Source organism: Wolffia australiana, chromosome 11, assembly GCF_029677425.1.
Source record: "Wolffia australiana isolate 7733 chromosome 11, ASM2967742v1".
NCBI lineage: Eukaryota > Viridiplantae > Streptophyta > Magnoliopsida > Alismatales > Araceae > Wolffia > Wolffia australiana.
In genome coordinates, this window is record NC_135845.1 from 8,629,069 (window position 1) to 8,649,098 (window position 20,030).

At 37.5% G+C, this 20,030-nt stretch overlaps 3 protein-coding genes across 6 annotated transcripts; 1 reads left to right on the plus strand and 2 right to left on the minus strand.

The window, feature by feature from the left end:
- Positions 1-86: 86 nt before the first annotated feature.
- On the minus strand, positions 87-4,616 carry LOC144709417 (bidirectional sugar transporter SWEET2a-like). 2 transcript variants are annotated; one of them, XM_078582968.1, is made up of 7 exons: positions 4,162-4,616; positions 4,044-4,080; positions 2,847-3,063; positions 2,451-2,609; positions 2,246-2,365; positions 1,054-1,178; positions 87-313 (listed from the first exon to the last, which is right to left on the minus strand). In XM_078582968.1, exons 1-6 carry the CDS (start codon positions 4,226-4,228, stop codon positions 1,071-1,073), a joined length of 708 nt encoding a protein of 235 aa, XP_078439094.1. In that variant the 5' UTR covers positions 4,229-4,616; the 3' UTR covers positions 87-313; positions 1,054-1,070. The 2 variants fall into 2 exon arrangements, with proteins under 2 accessions (XP_078439094.1, XP_078439093.1); XM_078582967.1 differs by having other exon boundaries at positions 1,065-1,178; positions 4,162-4,603.
- A 5,945-nt stretch (positions 4,617-10,561) lies between these two features.
- Positions 10,562-12,610, minus strand: LOC144709775 (uncharacterized). 3 transcript variants are annotated; one of them, XM_078583415.1, is made up of 9 exons: positions 12,393-12,610; positions 11,979-12,322; positions 11,815-11,892; positions 11,640-11,723; positions 11,471-11,554; positions 11,302-11,385; positions 11,048-11,215; positions 10,874-10,953; positions 10,562-10,798 (listed from the first exon to the last, which is right to left on the minus strand). In XM_078583415.1, exons 1-9 carry the CDS (start codon positions 12,460-12,462, stop codon positions 10,639-10,641), a joined length of 1,152 nt encoding a protein of 383 aa, XP_078439541.1. In that variant the 5' UTR covers positions 12,463-12,610; the 3' UTR covers positions 10,562-10,638. The 3 variants fall into 3 exon arrangements, with proteins under 3 accessions (XP_078439541.1, XP_078439540.1, XP_078439542.1); XM_078583414.1 differs by having other exon boundaries at positions 10,571-10,798; positions 11,809-11,892; positions 12,393-12,608; XM_078583416.1 differs by having other exon boundaries at positions 10,787-10,953; positions 11,809-11,892; positions 12,393-12,604.
- A 3,984-nt stretch (positions 12,611-16,594) lies between these two features.
- Positions 16,595-19,156, plus strand: LOC144709804 (B-cell receptor-associated 31-like protein). Its single transcript, XM_078583451.1, has 2 exons — positions 16,595-16,955; positions 18,554-19,156. Exons 1-2 carry the CDS (start codon positions 16,664-16,666, stop codon positions 18,934-18,936), a joined length of 675 nt encoding a protein of 224 aa, XP_078439577.1. The 5' UTR covers positions 16,595-16,663; the 3' UTR covers positions 18,937-19,156.
- The last annotated feature ends 874 nt before the right edge of the window (positions 19,157-20,030 follow it).

Sequence of the window (20,030 nt, forward strand, 5' to 3'; positions counted from 1 at the left end):
AACGAATAATCATTATATGCCTGAGAAGAAAAGGATAGTGAAGAAACGAAATGTGATCAAAATAAAAAAATCATGACACAAATATATAATATTGAAGAATCATCTGATTCTCCTTTCATAACACAAACTTTTATTTTCTTCAGCCAATAAATTTACACGAGGGATATAAGGATCTGCAGGAATTAATACAAAAAAATTAAAAATTTACATCCAGGATCATCTCCAAGTAGGAAATGGACCAGAGATCTTTGACAATAAAATCGGGATCCCTTCGGATAAACTAAGCAACTTATTGAGGCAAAGAATCATCAAACTGCAACAAGAAAATAAAAATTAACTGTTACATTTTTCAAAGATAATAATAATAAATCCCAAAACAGATGATGAATAGATTCAAGGTTCATTCGTTTGAAAAGATGAACTCATAGCAATCCCATTAAATGAGGATTAAACGAACTAAAAAATCATGCAAGAACATCACTTTTTTTATTTTTCGTGATCAGAAGATTCTTGAAGATAAAATCTAGATCCCCTTGGATAAACAAAGAAAATGCTCTATCCTCGGATAAACGGCTCTATTCGTTGAAGCAGAAAATAAATGGCGAGTATTTTACAAATTTCCTGCGATTGGTCCTAATTCTTTTCCTCGGATGAAAGAAAAACAAAGAAAATGCTTCTACGATTGAAAGACTCATTGATCCGACAACAGTAGAATCATCTTCTGGCAAACTTCAAAGCAAATAAATAAGAATATTTCCATCGAATAATTTCCATAAATGGTACTAAGACATGTCTATTTAACAATAAATATTCTAGAATAAATAAAAGCGGCAGACAATGAGTCTGGAAAAGGGGTATTTTGGTCATTTGGCATTCTCTCCATCATTCAACCCTGTTTCAACCTTAACTTATTATCATAATCTCCACAATTTGGAAAAAAAATTATCTTCTCTAAAAGATGAAATTAATGAATGATATACCCACCCAAAGATATAAACAAAAATCTACAATTTTTCCTGAAAAACTAAATAAAAAAACTGTTGTAGCTTATACCAATATCTCACCCTTCTTCAAGATCCCAGCAGTGACAACCTCTCTCCTCGCCTCTCTGCCTTACTGTAATGTGCATAGATAATCAACTGCAATGCCCCAAGAACAGTGCCAATTCCATTCGGAATCTGCATGATCCCAGAAGTAGGAACCGAAAATGAGCGAGAGAAAAAAAATTTGTCCAAAAGGAATTTGTTTGTTCACCATTTTAGTTTTTCTTTTGTTCTTCAAAAAAGATGCGCCCAGAATAAGGGAGGAGATTTAATTTTTCGAATTCATGGACAGAGAAAGGTATACAGAGAATCTTGAATTAACAAAGTATGCATAGAAATTTTCAGAAGGGATTCGCTTGCTAATCATTTGAACTTTATATTCTTCTTTCAGAAAGCAAGAAGCGTTATTTTTTTAGTCTTAGACTATGAGAAACCCCAAAATTAGAAAGTTAACATTCTAAAAAGGAACTTATTGTTTCAACCAAAATAAGAAAGGGTTTCTTCTGACCTTCAAAGAAAAATACAGAACAGCGAGAAGCTTTATTTTCTTTAATTCATAGACTATGACAAAACGGAAAATTAGAAAGATAAACAGAAAATATTACAAAAGTTACTAATCCTTCCGCCACTTTAGAAATGTATATTTCTTCGAAGAAGGATCAAGGAATATTGGGAAAGCTTACTACTCTCTAAATAAGACCCGGAGAAACAGGAAAATTGTAAAGGCATAAGTTTCAAGGGGAATTTTGAAGTTTTCATCATTTAATTTTTCTTGCCCTACAAAGAAAGATGCAGAACAAGGGAGAAGCTTGATTTTCTATTATTCTTTGACATGGCAAGGTAAACAGAAACTTATTCCTTAAGGAATTTATTTTATTTCATCATTTCAATTTTACTTCTGTCCTTCAAAGAAAGATCCAGAACCAGGGAGAAGCTTATTTTCTCTAGCTTTCAGACATTGCAAGGTAAACACCAAATTTTCCAAAAGGAATTTATCATTTTTTCTTTTGTCACTGAAAGAAAGATACAGAGCGAACAAGGGAGAAGCCTTATTTTTTTAATCCTTACCTTGAGACGCTGGAGATTTTCCAAAAGGATTCTATTCTTTCACTATTTTCAGTTTTTTCTCTGAATTTCAATGAGAGGAAAAGAACAAAGAGCTTTTTTCCTCATTTTTAAACCTCAAGGGAGAAAATACTTACATAGATGAAGAAGTCCCGAAGAAGCATTCCATACCCAAAGAAGGAGATGCTTATCAAGAAGGTAGAAAGAGAGAGATAGAAAGGCATGTACTCCACACTCCTCGTCTGAATCACCAAGTTCTGTAGAAGTACAAAGCATATACTTAACGCGGTTTCCTTATGATTCAATCAAATTATAACAGCCTGAAAGATGAAGATGACTAACAATTATGAACAGCGGGGAGGCGAACATGGAGATGAGAGAAGCCACGCTCAGGTACCCAACAAAGTTCTGGCGGCTTCGCCCGCTGAACATATCGAGACTGATGTAAATGATCAGCAAGAACAGCACGAACACCCCCGCCAACATAACCGACATTTTCATCTGCCAAGTAAATTTTCCAATCAGGAGAGGAAGAAAGAAGGAAGCTTTGATCTATACCGAGCCTGCTGGAGTGGATATCAGAAGTGGGAAACTCCACAGTCAAGCATGCATATAATGGGAGAAATTTGGAATGAATGAACCATACAATGTATGAATACCAAACCACATGCAGAAAAAATAGTAATAACTGAATATCAACAAAAGAACCCAGAAAAAAAGTATTTGAGAGTGGGTTACCCTTTTGGCGGCAGGGGCATAAAGGATGAAGATGGAGATGTACATCAACTGGAAGAATGCTCCGACAGAATTGACGGTGGCGACGAGGATCACCCCCGGGGTCACCCATGGGAGCCCATACCAGAGGCAGATGAGACAGTTGAGCAGAGAATATACATACGGCAGCCCCGAGAAGCTCTCCGTGGATTGGTTCCTCACAATTCTCCGGAATGTGGGGCTGCAGAAGTACGAAGACCGTTTGATGATGATGATGATGATGATGGTGATGATGATGATGATGATGGTGCTGATGATGGTGATGGTGATGGTGATGGTTATGATTGTGATGAAGATGATGATGGTGATGGTGAAGATGATGATGGTGATGATGATGGTGATGTCGGTGGTGATGGTGATGGTGATGGTGATGGTGATGGTGATGGTGATGGTGATGGTGATGGTGATGGTGATGGTGATGGTGATGGTGATGGTGATGGCGATGGCGATGGCGATGGCGATGGCGATGGCGATGGCGATGGCGATGGCGATGGCGATGGCGATGGCGATGGCGATGGCGATGGCGATGGCGATGGCGATGGCGATGGCGATGGCGATGGCGATGGCGATGGCGATGGCGATGGCGATGGCGATGGCGATGGCGATGGCGATGGCGATGGCGATGGCGATGGCGATGGCGATGGCGATGGCGATGGTGATGGTGATGGTGATGGTGATGATGGTGGCGGTGATGGTGGTGGTAATGGTAATGATTGTGATGAAGATGATGATGGCGATGGTGATGGTGATGGTGATGGCAATGGTGGTGATGGTAATGATGTTGATGATGATGGTATCGACGATGATGATGATGGTGATGTAATGGTGGTGATGATGATGGCAATTATGATGATGATCATCATCATCATCATGATGAAGGAGAAGAGAAGAAGAAGAAAAAGATGAATATGAAGAAGATGGTAACGATGATGAGGATATTGAAAATCAAGATTGGTGAAGAAGATGAAGAATATGAAGATTGGTGAGGATGATGATTGACGAAGATGATGATGATGATGATGATGATGGTTGAAGAAGAAGATGATGGTGATGATTGATAATGATGCTTGAAGATGAAAGGGAAGAAGAGATTAATAAAATGCGGATGAAGATGATGATGAAGAAGATGAAGAGGAACGAGTCGCAAGGGATGGAACTCACACAGGCGACAAAAACAGTACGAATGCGAGCAAATTCCCTGGAAACCAATCAACAGATAGAATAATCACAAACAATCCATCAGAGAACTAGAAAGAAATAGAAGACCCATGATTATTACCAGCAATTCCAACGGCGAAGGTGCAGAAATCGTAAAGATCAAGCTCCATTCCTCTTCCCGGCAGCATCAGAACAAGGAATACTCTTTCAAACAGCGATCTTCAGCATAGCCCTTTAGATCTCCTTCCCGGGTTTGCTCCAACTCGATCGATTCGAAATTTGGCTCTTCATGCCGTCACTTTCGATAATCTCCAGCTCATCATCCTCATCTTACGCGTCTTCTTGTCGTCTTCCCCTAAGACCAAACGAAGTAGGGAAACTGGCAAGCAATCCCAATCTCCCCATCAGATGCCTTTCCCCATTGATGTGACTTTCCAAGCGTTATCCTCCTCAAAATTCACCTCGAATTCTCGATCCACGGACCCAAAAAACGGTGAAAAACCCCTCGATCTTGATCTTAATTCAGTAATTTCTCGCTGATTTTCATCACCCGCTTTCTTCCTCTTCAACCCGTGATCATGGCAGAAATCAGACAACAACAAACGGGTAATTTTTATCGATACATGGGGATATGTTTTTATACAAAAACTCGATTCATAGACCAAAAAACGGTGGAAAATCCCTCGATCTTAATCTTGATTCGGTAATTTCTCGCTGATTTTCATCGCCCATTTTCTTCCTCTTCAAGCCGCGATCATGGCACGAATCAGACAACACAAAGAAGTAATTTTTATAGACACATGGTGATATATTTTTATAGAAATACTCGATTCACAGACCAAAAAACGGTGAAAACCCCTCAATCTTCATCACCCTATTCATTCTTCTTCCAGCCGCGACCTGGGCAGGAATCAGACAAGAAAAAGAAGTAATTTTTATAGATACATAGAGATATATTTGTATACATCTCATATAGTTTTATTCATATTCGATGAAGAGAGACGTTTTAGAAAATAGATAGATAATAGGATGTTAAGTGAATGGGGGTATAAATGTGAGACATTTGGGACTGTTGACAAGACTGATAAAAAAATATCTTAGGATCTAACTGTAGATTTTACAAGCTCCACATGTTAGAATTTGAACTGTGCCCCACCCAATAATATGCCGTGGGATAAAAAAATATCTGGGGGGGGGGGAGGGGAGAAGGACAGATGCCAAGGGACCAGGGAATATGCCATGTGACCAAAGTTCGGTCAGACCGGACCAGCCCAGGATTTCAATCATGTTTTCGTCCCCGGCTCGTCGTGACTTGATCCTCTCCTGGATATCGTCGGCTAGGCTTCCCATTGGCTGGTTGTATTTCCTCTCCATACATTTTTAAAAAAAAATTAAACTTTTATGGGTTCCCTAAAGATATCCATTTTTCCAATAACGTTTTTTTCTACATTTGAAGTGGAATTAATCTATCTTTTTTCCAAACTTTTTGGCTTGCTGGAGTCATGGCGACATGTTTAACTTTGGTCACCCATCCTGATTTTCTCACATCACATCATGTTTAACTTTGGTGTTTGCGTCTCATGGTATCTGCATTGGCAAGCTGATGAGATTATTCCCTTCATACATATGCTACTTAAGTCAGTAGCATTGTGAGCATAGAGAGAAATAGAGGGTGGGGCCCAGAGCTTGGGAAAGCCCATTTTCGGCAAAAAAAAAAGATAACTGCATGAAAATGTCATGTCATCTGCACGTACAAGATCAAGGGACCATTCAGCATTCAGATAGCGTGCTGAATGTTATACTTTTATGCACGATTGATATTGTAGTTTCATCAATCTCTGATATTAGATTCAGGCTATTGTGTTTTTTTTCTTAGTCTTTATTGATCAGCTCTCATTACTTAACTTGAACTTCACTAACTTTTATTTTAGTCAGTTGTATTGACTTTGACTCTAACTTTGATTTAAGGGTTGATCATGTGGACTAATTAAGGGACTTGACTGGTCAAGGACTGAATTGGCTGATGGATATATGTGGCCGTCAAGCCAATCACACTACCATGTTTATTTAAGTCCAATGAATAAAATATCTACGTTAATTATTATTCTGTGTGATGTTTATAATGAAGTCCATGAATATGTGCAATGACTTAGTGAATCATGATGAGATCATAATACAGTGATCACTAGTTTTTAAACATGTGTTCTAAATATTCCTATTTGAGGATAGTCGAAACGGACATCGAATTATCCGAATAGAATATCACTAGCTGATCCTACTTATTCGATAAGTATAGTTGATCATGTGGCTATTAGTGTGGCAACACTAAGGACAGATAGTGGGTGCTCTTTGGAGAAAGAGTTCACTGACTTGATCCGTATGAATCCCTGAATGGTATTATACCTAAATGTCAATCAGGTTGATTTAAGTCACGGTTGTATAAGTGATCCACTGACCTAAGACACCATGGACATCTCGTGAGTGGATGACTACATTTTGGCTATGATTTACGAGCCTCTAATCATGGGATTCAAATAAGTTATAGATTGGATGTAGTAAGAAACTTACGGAGATGATTGAGTGGTCAAGATGGGATCATCCGCCCTCGATATAAGAGGAGATTGACTCGAGGAAGACGATGTAGGAAAATCTCTGGCCAAGGTAGTGAGGATATTGGAAAAAGGCGTTCTCCAATGGTCCCCATTACGCATCAATACTAATCGAATGATGGATTAGGTTTTGACGATAAACCATGCTCTAAGTCATTTGAGAGTCTCGCGCGAATGCTAGATTATACATATACAGTAACCGATGACCGTAAAGGTTCCATGAAAGAGTTCGAGACTACTCAGTATCTTCTAGAGCACGAGGTGTAGCTTGGCACCCCACAGGCTGGAGACTTAACCTATCGATTGGGTTAACTAATAAGGTTGTTCAATAAATGTTATTGAGCCATTAAAGTTATTAACTAGAATGCTACATGGGCCTAGAGGGTCACACGCACAAGGTCATAAGGGCATTAGTAGATATATTTTTATTTGGAGGGTTTTTGAGAAAAACCTTAAGTGAAATATAAAGAGGGAAAGGGGTCTCATTTTAAGCACCCATGCAAGCCTCATTTGAGAGCCCCTTCCCTCTCCACTCTCTTCTACACTCATCCAAGGAAGAGTGTCTTCATGGTGAGGAGATCTTCAAGATTCTCAAGAAGAAGTGAAGAAGAAGACGTGGAGATCCAAGCGCCGAGTGATCGCGTAGACACTTCTAGAGGCCGGACGCGTGAACGGCTTCAGAATGATCTCGGAGCGGCAAAGTCAAGGGTGGAACAAGTTCCCCAAAAGGTACTACAAATGTTTTGTTTGATAGATCGATTGAGAATCGATCGACCACGCTTCCGTATCCATGGAACGTATTTTTCATGGATGAATCAAACCACAGAACCCAACACTGGCAGGGCACTGAATTCTACATTGAACCAGATCATAGTTTAAAAACTACTATACCAGAACTGTTATTCCCTACATCAGAGAATGAAGAAAAGGGAAACCAATTATAATATATGTACTCACACTTTCATCTACATGTAATGATAAACAGCATCTGATGCCTATGATATGAGTTCATTTTTAATAAAAAATGTTGGAAATAAACTAAAATCTCATCTTAGTGAAATTAAGAAAAATAAATTATAAAGGCTATCATCATAAACAGGCACGATCAAAGGTCCAATTACTTCTTAGACATGGAATTTGGGAAAGAATTATAGAACAGTTCAATCATGATGACAATACTTTTTAAGGGACTTAAATAATGTTAAGTAGGCTTCAATATATCTGAAAAAAAATTTAATATAGAAATAAAAATGGGAATGTATTAGAAGTAGTTTTATCATTTTACTTTTACATTAAGGTTATCAAAATCAATATCATGTTTAAGTGTCCCTTATTTTTAATTAAAATTGGGTTTATCTTAATTCACAACCTTAATCGCATCCTCTCTGCCTTCATCAATCCATGCTCGTCTCTCTTGCATGTTCTCCATTTCTATAATTTTTATTTCATCTCTATGTACCATTGCTCCCCTATGGTGTCATATAGGGCATTGAATCCCTGTATGGATAGATGATAGATATATAGATAGATATATAGATAGATAGATAGAGATGAATGATGATAACACACTAAATTCAGTATTTATTTTTAGCAATTAGTACAATTTTATGCATTTTAAGATTTTAAAATGGGGTTGTTGTCATATATTACATGTTAATTAATTTTCCAAGTGAATTCTAATTTTTCCCTGATTTTCTGATAATTTATGATTTTTTGGGAATTTATTTAAGCTTGGAAAAAACCTGTTTAAAAAAATGGCAGGTTTAAAAATTACTTTTAATGTTAATTAATGTGGGGACGAATTACTGAATTTTCTAGATTTTTCTGGAATTTTATTGGATTTTGGGAATTTATTTGAGGATGAAATGAATTTTTAAATGAAAATAAAGTATATTTATAAGGAAAATACAAGTTTTTAAGCAATTTCTATAGTTAAAGGGGTTTCCCTTAAATTTTTGTTGCAATTATGCACTTACAAGAGCTCTCAGTCATGGTTGTAAGCCATTACAATACTTACAAGGTTTTATTAAAATGGACCAATTTTTTCATGGTTTTTTTAGAAAAAATGGAGGAGAGAGAAAGCAAAAATGACTTGTGCATAAATATTTTTTGAGCGGCGTCAGTTTGCACATGCATATTTAAACAGGGAATTTTCTGTAAAATGCCCTGAAATTCTCTCCGGGCAATAAGTTCACCTCCCGTGCTGTGCATGCAACGTGCACGCAGGGAAAGTGACGTGGCGTTCTCTCATTGGCTCTTTGATGTCTGAACACACCAGTACGTGCACAGCGATATATATAATGTTTATTTTTCTATTTTTTTTTATTTCTAGCAGGGGGTACGTGGCATTACAAGAATGAAGCTTTCATTTTAAGTTCAAATGTGTCGACCAATCAGAGAATGACACAACATTGTGTGTAGAAAAAAAATCAAATTAAATTAATGAAAATTGATCCAACGGCTTAGACTGGTCGAGTGTCATTTATTAATAACTTTTGATCCTGAAGTCCGATTGAGGTGATTTTTTATGGATTTTTCATGGATTCTTTTCTTTCTATCTGTATGGTTGGATCATTCAGATCAAGCCTACATTGATGGATAAAAATTAATTACTAGCTGGGGGTAAAATGGTAATTTTGACCATATAACGAAAGTATAAAAGCCGAATTTCGAGAAGAGGAGGTCATCTGGAGGTGGCTAGGGAAGGGGGCGCAGTGTAGTGCAAAAATTCGCACCATGCAAATTTTTGACCGCACGAGAAGCTCCGTGCGCTGTGCGGTGAGGATTTATGCGGAAACCCGCACCGCACATTGCACAAATTCACACAGCTCACGATCCCCGAGGCCAGGGCGACGCCGCCAGGTCGCCGAGACGACGACGCCGATGAAGGCAGTGTGGAAGAACGCGCCACTAGTGGCCACTCCAGCCACCATCCGGGTCCGTGACGGCAGATCTCATTTTTGGCGCACGGGTTGGAGGAAGTGGAGTCTGCGGGGGCGGGTAGCGCCGTCAGAGGCGAAGAAGAGCCCAGCAGGGGTCCACGCCGAACTCGACGGCACAGAAGAGCCCGCCATCAAGGAGGGCGAGGAAGGGCCCAGCAGGGTCAAGCCTGCGGTTGTCGGCAGCGAGCAAGAAGGCGAGCCAACTGCCGACGGAGGGGTGGAGAGAACCGGCGGTCGTTGGCTAGAAGCAGGAAGGCGAGCCCGCCATCGACGGAGGAGGGGTGGAGAAAGCCCCCGGTCGTCGACGACGAGCAGGAAAGCGAGCCCGCCGCCGACGGAGGTGTGGAGAGAGCCTGCGCTTGTCGGCAGCGAGCAGCAAGTCGAGCCCGCCGCCGACGGAGGAGGGGTGGAGAGAGCCTGCGGTCATCAGTGAGAGAGGGGGGGTGGGTGGGGGGCAATTTAAAATTTTCGCATAATCGCACATCTTCGCACCGCACAAACCCGTGTGCGATGTGCAGTGCACTGTGCGCTGTGCGACAATAGTGTGCAGTGCGATGTGTGAATTTTGCACCGCACCGCACAACCGCACATTCGCCTGTTCGGTTGCATGAACAGATGTTCCCTAGAGTGGCTCTATCACAGCTGCAAGGCAGAGAAGAGCTTCATCCTGTATCAACCCTTTTAGGTGCTTTCTATTTCATTATATTTGAATTTTAGTGTAATTTGGATTATGTTTTGGTGAAATTTGTGATTTTCCCTCTTGAACTTGGTCTGCATTTCTAAATCACTTGGCTTGAGCGGCATGTACAAGTCCTTACTAGGATTGAGAGGAGAGATCATGAAATTGACCTAGCTATTCAATTTGCAGATTAAGAAAAAAATATAAAAAATGGTTTAATTTCTAGGATAAGATAGATTGTCTTTATGATCTAAAAGTTAGTGAATCTTGATACCAAATCACAAAAACAAACTAAGACAAAATCAGATTTTCTTCTTATCCCCTCTAATTGGCCCCTTTGATCCTTTTTATTGAATCAAAGAAGTCATCTACAGCTCCTTACTTCTTCTCTGTCTCTCTCTTTCCCCCTCTCCCTCCCAGATCAGCCTTGCGACCGTTCTGGGTGAATTATGTCGCTTTGGGGGGTTCATAGCATGAAAAATAGAGTGCATAAGACAAGAGGCCCTCCAAGCAATATGATCTTCGAATCTAGAAGAAAATATGGATTAAGCTGATGAAGATAATCATCCAAGAAGAAACAGTAGTGGCCATAATCTTATTTACTTTCCACCCCCCACGAAATCGAAAATCCCACAGCAGCTCCTCCAAGAAGCTCGCTCCTTTGACAAATAAGGACAATGAACCTACCAAACAAACCAAAAAAATAAAGAAATCTTGGAAAATATCGTTTAAACTCCTTGAAACCCACTAAAACAAGCAAAATTACCCAACATATACCTGCAAATGCGCTTCCTTTTCATGATTTTCTTCGCTGCCAAGAACTCCAGTTGAACACTTGGAGTTCATCTGCTTCTCAAAGGCTGAATTATCCAACTGGGTATTTTGTTCTCCATGATTAGATGATTCCACACTCGCCGAATCAAACCCAGAAACCGGAAGTTCTTCCTGCATTGTGCTTTTAGAACCCATTAGAATGTCATAAAAAGATTCCTATAAACTCAATAAAACAAGCAGAATTAACCCACACGAACCTTCAAATGCCCTTTCATTTCATGGCATTCTTCACTTCTAAGAACATCAATCGAGTAATTCGAATTAGAAACCGGAAGTTCTTCCTGCATTGTACGTTCAGAACCCATTAGAATGTTAAAAGAAATTCCTATAAACTCAATAAGACAAGCAGAATTAACCCACACAAACCTTCAAATGCCCTTTCATTTCATGGCATTCTTCACTTCTAAGAACATCAATCGAGTAATTCGAATTAGAAACCGGAAGTTCTTCCTGCATTGTACGTTCAGAACCCATTAGAATGTTAAAAGAAATTCCTATAAACTCAATAAGACAAGCAGAATTAACCCACACAAACCTTCAAATGCCCTTCCATTTCATGGCATCCTTCACTTCTAAGAACATCAATCGAGTAATTCGAATTAGAAACTGGAAGTTCTTCCTGCATTGTACGTTCAGAACTCATTAGAATGTTAAAAAAAATTCCAATAAACTCAATTAAAAAAGCAGAATCAACCCACACAAACCTTCACCTGGCCTTCCATTTCATGGCATCCTTCACTTCTAAGAACACCAATTGAGTAATTCGAATTAGACACCGGAAGTTCTTCCTGAATTGTATGTTCAGAACCCACCAGAATGTCAAAAAAAAATTCCAATAAACTCAGTAATAAAAGCAGAATCAACCCACACAAACCTTCGAATGCCCTTTCATCTCACGGCATTCTTCACTTCTAAGAACACCAATCGAGTAATTCGAATAAATCTGCGGCTCAAACGTAGAATTATCCAACTGGGTATTTCGTTCCGCAGTATTGTCCGACTCCACACTAGCGGAATCAAACCCAGAAATCGGAATTTCTTCTTGCATTGTCGCTAAAGAACCCACCGGAATTTCTTCAACCCTAATTCTTTCTTCAATCTTGTTCGAGGGCGATTCCTCCTTCTCCGGCGTGGAGGGCTCAATCGACAGTGGCTTAATTTCTTCATCGCCGCTGCTCTCTCTTCTACTGCTGCTCAAATCGTCTTCCTCCAATCCACCTGCCATGAAAAAATCGATTGAAAATACGGGTTTTGGTGAGATGGGTATCGATAAAACTAGGATCAAAACCTTGTGGGTGTAGTTTTTGCTGCTCCTTCTTGCGCTTGGCGGCCTTCCTCTTCTTTGCACCGGACGGCATGGCTACAAGGATGAACAGAGAGAAAGGGGAAGAACAGAGAGAAATGGGTGAAGAGAGAAGGAGAGTAGGAGAGGACAAAAACACGAGATGCGCGAGTGTGGCAGAGATCTCTCTCTATCTCTTTCTATCTCTCTTTCTAACTTCCCTCCTCGCGTTCAAAATCCAAATTTTGAGCTTCTCCCACCATGGCTGGAGACAGTGGGCCAGAACAGATGGAAAGAAATAAATTAAAGTTTAATAAAGTTAAAGTTTCGGCATGCAATAAATGACAGACGTTTCATGTAAATTAAATTGTGGAGGAAAAAGGGTATTTTGGGGAGAGAGATGATTTGTACGTTCGGAGGTTTATGGTTCATAAATTCTTTAAAATGTTATTATAGTAAGTTCCAGAGTAAGGACTTAGGAACAATTTGTAAAGATGCAAGGTTTGTTGATATTATAACTACGTTTTGTAACCTCTCTTCTATGCCTTGTCTCTGCAAAACCTCTTTTTTGGATCATTCTAGTTGGTCTTAGAGTAAGGACATAGGAATAATTTGTAAACATGCAGTGTTTCTTTCTTTATTTTGGACTTGAATTATATATTGTATATATGTGTTTTTTTGGGCATATTGAGGGTCTTATGAATGAAAAAGCCTCTCTTGTATTCCGTGTCATTGCCAAAAATCCTATAGTTTGGGGATCATCATAGTGGGTTCTACAGTAAGGACATACGTACAATTTGTAAACATGCAAGGTTTCTTTCTTTGTTTTAGACTTGAATTAGAAATTGTAGAAGTTTTTTTTGTGGGCATATTGAGGGCATATTGGGGGCCTTATGAAATGAATGATCCTATGTTGTGTTCCTTTTGATTACAAACACCCCTATATTATGGATCATCCTAGTAGGTTCTAGAGTAAGGCCTTGTTTTTGCAAAACCCCTTTTTTGGATCATCCTAGTTGGTTCCAGAGTGAGGGCATTGATACAGTTTGTAAACATACATGGTTTCTTTATTTTTTGAGCTTGAATAACTATGTTTTTGTGGGCATATTGAGGGCCTTATAAATGAACAAACCTCGCTTTTATTAAATGTCACTGCAACAACCCTATTTTTTGGATCATCATGGCTGGTTCCAGAGTAAGGGCAAAGGAACAAGTTTCTTTCGTTGTTTTGGACTTAATTAGACATTCTGTAACTATTTTTTTGTGGATATATTGAACGCTTTTTGAGTGCAAAAATCTATCTTGTACTCCTTGTCATTGAGAAAAATCCTATTTTTTGGATCATCATAGTAGGTTGCACATTAAGGGTGTATGAAAAGTTTGTAAACAAACAATGTTTCTTTATTTGTTTTGGCCTTGAATTAGAAATTGTATAACTATGTTTTTGTGGGCATATTGAGTAACTTATGAATCAATAACCTTCTCTTGTATTCCTTGCCACTCCCAACACCCCTATTTTTTGGATCATCCCAGTTTATTCCAAAGTAAGGATATAGGAACATTTCGTAAACATGCAATGTTTCTTTCTTTGTTTTGGGCTTGAATAAGACATTGTATAACTTATGTTTATGTGGAAAGTCCTTACTAATGAACAAACCATTGTTGTATTCTTTGTCACTGTAAACACCCCTATTTTTTCAATCAAAATATATATCTCTCAATCATACTTCTTAAGGGATGCGGAGGAAGTTTGTACCTTGGAAGTTTGTGGACCGTTAGTTTCTATTTAAGCGAGTGTTATACTGATATGTCCCACTTGATGTATCTCATGTATATTTCATAATTAAGGGTGCCATTATACAAACCTGCATTTCAATTACTGACAATATATCAATATTTTTCATAGAAAATTGATAAATATTTAAACCATGAATTGACAATGATTCAAAAACAAAAAATTGTAATCAACTTATGCTCCTATTTATGAAGGAATTTCTTTTCTTAGCATCAATGATGTTAATTTTATTTTCAAACTACTAAATATGGTTACCTGAATATAAAAGTAGGTATTTTTGTATTGGGAAATGTGAGGTTGTATTGTTAATTTATCAAGAAGTATTTTCTATAGCTTTTATAACTATAAAAACTGTGCTAAAAGGCATGTTTTGTTTGCTACCACTATTGTATTGAGAATATATCATTCCCACAAGCTGAATCTTTCATAAAAATTCGGTGTATATTGTGTTTTAGTATCTTTTAGAGAATGTACTCGTATGAAATATATCTAAATTAATATGATTTTGTTTTAAAAACAATAATATTATACCAATTGAGAGCTTATTGCGATTGTAGATAGGTTAAATAGTCTTAGGTCTAATCCTTTCTTGCGACTTCCATTTGATATCTCTGATGAAGAACTACCAGCACCCCTGAGGTAAATAGGCACCTTAAAGGAAATATTATTACATTTTATCAAAACACTCAATTTGTAGATCCTAAAGTTCTTGCATAATCTTAATCAAGTCTTAGTGTTTTTATGTGTTTTATATCCCTCATTGATAAGCAAAAAAAGGAAATAAGTTTAACGATTGGAGGTGGCGAAAAATGGTCATATTGCCTTAAGCCATTACTGTTCCATATATTTCACAATGTGTCTTGTATTAATAAAGCAAGACATATTAGCTCCCCTTCCACTGGGGCTCAAAAAACCCAAGATATCAGGGTTTTTTGTCGCGAAAAAGTTTTAGCTAAATTTTCGAGAGTCTATTGAAATAAAAACCAAAAAATCATAAGATGAGGATATTTCGTATTTTATTTATTATCACCTTTAAATTTATTTATTAGAGATACCACCAAATAATATAATAATAGTGCATATAATAAATTTTTCATTCATTTATTATTTCACCATCAGTTCCTAGCCTAAAAATAATTCATCAGTTTAATAAAAGATGATTTGAAATGACGTCCACACAATAACTGGAAACTAATTTTTATAGAAATATAATATGAATTCATATACAAAAAAATATTGCTCAATGGAAATTTGATATGAACCTCGATGTGATGTAAAAGCCTTGAGGGGTACCTTTCCAATGGTTGACTGCATCTTGGCTTCAGATTTCAAAATACTATTTTCTTTGGACACCCTCAGCTCAACATCTCAATTCACCTTAAAGTGAAAGTCAATTTTTGTCAAGTAATGTATTCTCTTCTTTCAATTTGGTCTTACAAACCAAAATACAATCTCAAACTAGTGTTAGCTAAAGAAACTGCAAATTTTGACTTTATCATATTCATATTATGATTGGTCCATAAAAAGCTTCTACAGTGTCATCCCTCAGTTCATTCAGCCCACCAAATCTCTCCCTTTTATCAATCTTCATCAATTTCTCTACAATGTGGCACATCTACTCCATGGTGACAGATTGACCTGTTCCTCTTGCCACACGATATCCCTTGATTGGATACATCAGACCCCTTCCATGATAAGGCTACCATACCATATGGTAGGTATTATTTTCATAGCATATAGTTCCAACAGCCAATATAATATGCTAAAATGGCTAGATAAGTCAACATTCACCAGCACACCATAAATTTTCATAATTTCTATAGTGTAATTTTCATAATTTTTCCTTAAATAATTCTCAAGATGTTTTCTCCAAATTATGGCCAATATCCTTTTCAAACCCTATCAACACTTTCATATAAATATATCTAAAAAATAAAAAAATCTGAAGATCAATTCCCTCAGCTCTCCCCTCAATCTAGGTCGATTTCTCTAAATAGTGGTGACAAATCGACCCATTCCGCTGTCCACGCAGCATCCATATGGTAGGTATTATATACATGCCATATACTGCCAACAGCTAAGGTAATACCCTAAATTGACTGGATAAGTTTACGTTGACCAAAAACCCCATAATTTTTCATCATTTATATACTCTAAATATCTTTTTTCCCTTAATAATTCTCAAGAAGTTTTTCTCCAAATCCGTCCCGTCCCGAAACCCTTCGTCCTGTCCCGCAACCGTCCAGTACGAGACTTCCATATGATATGCATTATTTCTATACCATATACTACCAAAAACCAAGATAATACCCTAAGTTGACTGGATAAGTCAACATTGACCAACAGACCAAAAAGTCAAAGGGCTATATAAGATGGAAGATTTCTAGTTGGTATTTAAAGCGTTCTTCTTTCATTTTGTCAAGATCAAGTCGAAACGAAGATCAAATCTGCAGAAAGAGCAGAGATTTCTCGAGGAGGAACGATGATCCAGACGCTGTTCATGGCGGTGGGGGTGGAGGCTTGTTTGATTGTGCTGTTGCTCGTCAAAACGCCGTTTAGAAAGCTTTTGATGCTCGGGATCGATCGATTGAAGCGAGGACGGGGTCCCGTCGCCGTCCGCACGCTCGCCGTCACTGTTTTCGTCGTATTCGCGTCGAGCGTGAGCAGTTTGGTCAAGATTCGGCGCCGAAGTGCGGGGATTGAAGGGGTTTTGGGACTTAATCCGACGGATCAGGTTCTTTGGAGCCGGTACTTGCTCGAGTCTTCGCTAATTGGTATGTCATGTGTGTGTTTTTACTCCAATGGGGCCTGATTTCCGGAGTTTCTGTTTACTCTGCCTGAAATTTGGGTGTGTGGGGGGTTTCGGGATTTCTGTCAAGAATTTTGATTTTGACGCGTCGTTCCATTGATTCAATCGATGACTGCGGTTGTCGTGGGCTAATGATCATTTCATATTGATAGTTAGTCTTTCGATTCTAAATTTTATTTTTTTCAGTATTATTAACCGTTTTGGTGTAATTTGATCATGAAAAGCCATCTGTATTTATCAATGTATTCGGAGGATCAAGGCCTTTGGTAGAACACATAATGTCTCATATGATTTTTTTATGGATGTATTTTCTTCAGACTATTTTTGCTCTTCGAGCTGAAATTTGGGTGTGGACTATTTGCGATTTCAGTTTTGAAATTTGGATATTAACTCCTCGTTCTCTGATAATTCCATCATCTCATCCTATGCCCCGATTGTTGTTGACTTATACATAAAATTTTCTCATTGCTTGCCAGTCTATCATACCACTTTTAATATCAGTTTGAAATACCCGTTTTAGTGTATCCTGTGAATCAAAAAAATATATATTTTCAGGGACGATATTTTTTAAGTTCTTAAAGTTTTTGCGCCGAAGATACTTATGGGTTTTCCTTGTAAAGTTAATTGACTGCAGTGTGTAAATGAAGGTAGTGCTAAATTAACGAAATATCCTTCTTTACAAGAGATCAACAATGAATACATATTCAAAGCACGACATCCAATATTTGGTCGGTCTAACTTATAGAGTGCGTCTAAATCTTGGAAAGAATCAACTTCTCGTGACTAGGATTTGTTCAAATTTTATTACTTTGATTTTTTATGCTTGAGCATGGTTTCTGTCTCGGTTTATATCTTTCTGTTTTTACCTCCTACCGTGTACATCTGAGTTGATTACAGTGTGTGTAATTTAATCACCATCGTTGGCGTTATTGGAGATTTAAATGACATTTTTCTCCAAAACCAAAGGTAGACAAATAATTGTTTATCGTCTTATGATATTGTATTCTGAATATGGCGGTTATTTACTGTAATTCTTCACCCTAATATTTTAGGCATGTTTAGATTTTCTGTCTACAATGAATGCAATGCGTTCCACCGAAAACTTTTACAAATTTTTTTTCATTATTAATTCATTGTGTTTCTTCTTAGTAGGGTCCTGTGTCGATGACAATGACGAATCATCATCCTTATTATCATTCGTTTGAGCCCAAACATGATGATACTGATGATGGCGACAAACTTATCATTGTCCGGCGGCCTAATGTATGTGTCAACGATGAAGATGACAAGTTGATGATGCTTTCATATCATCATCATCATCATTATTTATCTGAATTCTAAGGATTTCATATCATCATCAACATCATCATCATTTTTATCGGAGTTCTAAGGATTTCATATCATCATCATCATCATCATCGTCATTTTTTATCGGAATTCTAAGGATTTCATCCAAGGGTCGGTGGAGATTTCTTCATCACCATGGGCTTTCATCCAAGATATCTATGGATGACAATGATGATAAATTTACATACTCTGACCTGGCATATTCATTCTGAGCAGGGCTTTTTCTATTTCTGGCATTAATCATCGATCGAATGCACGGCCACGTAAGGGAGCTCCGTGTTCTAAAAAAAGGCATGAAGACAGTGACACAACAGAGCAGAATGGCAGAAGACACAAGAAAAAAGGTGGATGAACAGCTTAAGGCCAAGGAGAGAGAGATCATATTATTGAACGAGAAGATATCGAAGATGGAATCAGACTCTGAATTAAGGATAAAAGAGGTGAAGTCTGCAGAAGCTAATGCTTTGGCTTTGAGGAAACAGTCAGAGGGTTTTCTTCTTGAGTATGATCGTTTGTTGGAAGAGAATCAGAGTCTCAGAGACCAGCTACAATCAATTGATCTGCAATTATCGCGGTCCGTGAGCAAGAAAAACTCCTAAGTTTTGGAGCAATATGACCATGGTTGAGAAATAATTGAACCCGTTTTAGGGAATAACTGGTTCCATGGTGGAAGTAGAGGGAGAGATGGACTAGAGATGAGAGAGAGATGCTGATGAAGGTAGAGAGAGAGATGGAATAGAGATGAGAGAGAGGGAGAGAGACATGTTGCACTGGTGGTAATCCATTCGTTGTTAATATTTTAAAATTCATTTTCATGCTTATCTATTGACTTAGAATGGAAATAGTTTTTAGGAAAGGAAATAGTTAATGAAGTTATTGATAGCAATAAACAAAATTCACAAAATCATTTTTTCTCGAGAGTGATTTACTACTTTCCATGAATAATATCTTTACCCGATTAGGATGCTTCAAAAAATAAGAATAATAATTTTTTTTCTTTTTCCACCCTAGAAAAAAACTATTGATAGTAATTAACAAAAAATCACAAACCATTTTTTTCTTCAAGTTATTTTCAAGAGTGATTTACCAACGACACTGTCGTCATTAGATAAAATTTCTAGAAAAGAGAAAAAAAAATCATTTAAAATCAATGTCTCCTAATTGATTTCATCGATATGATTAGTAATGTGTTCGAATATTAGAAGAACTTTGTCGTGGAAATAAAATTTTTGATTATAAATGATCACACAATCAATTTTTTTCATGTGGGTTCTTTTCAAAAGTGATTTGCCACTTTCCATCAACCTGATTGAGAATGCTTCTAATACTTGGACCATCATTATGTATAAATAAATTTGTCAAGAGTAATAAAATATCACAAAAAATAAGTTTATCTGAATTGATTTCAATATTGATTCACTACTCCGCTTGTATTATCATCAATCTCACAAAGAATAATTTAGGAAATTATAAGAGCTTCATCAAATAAATTAATTTCATGATAATGATAAATTCACAAAAATCAGTTATTCCGACAATGCTTTCAAGAATAATTTTCTATTTTCACGTGCACATTAACAATCTAATTAAGAAATCTCTAAAATATTTAAAGACCCTTATAATAGAAATAAATTGATTGATTAACTAATAAAAACCCAAAAAACGAACATTATATCCAAAAAGTTTTCATGAG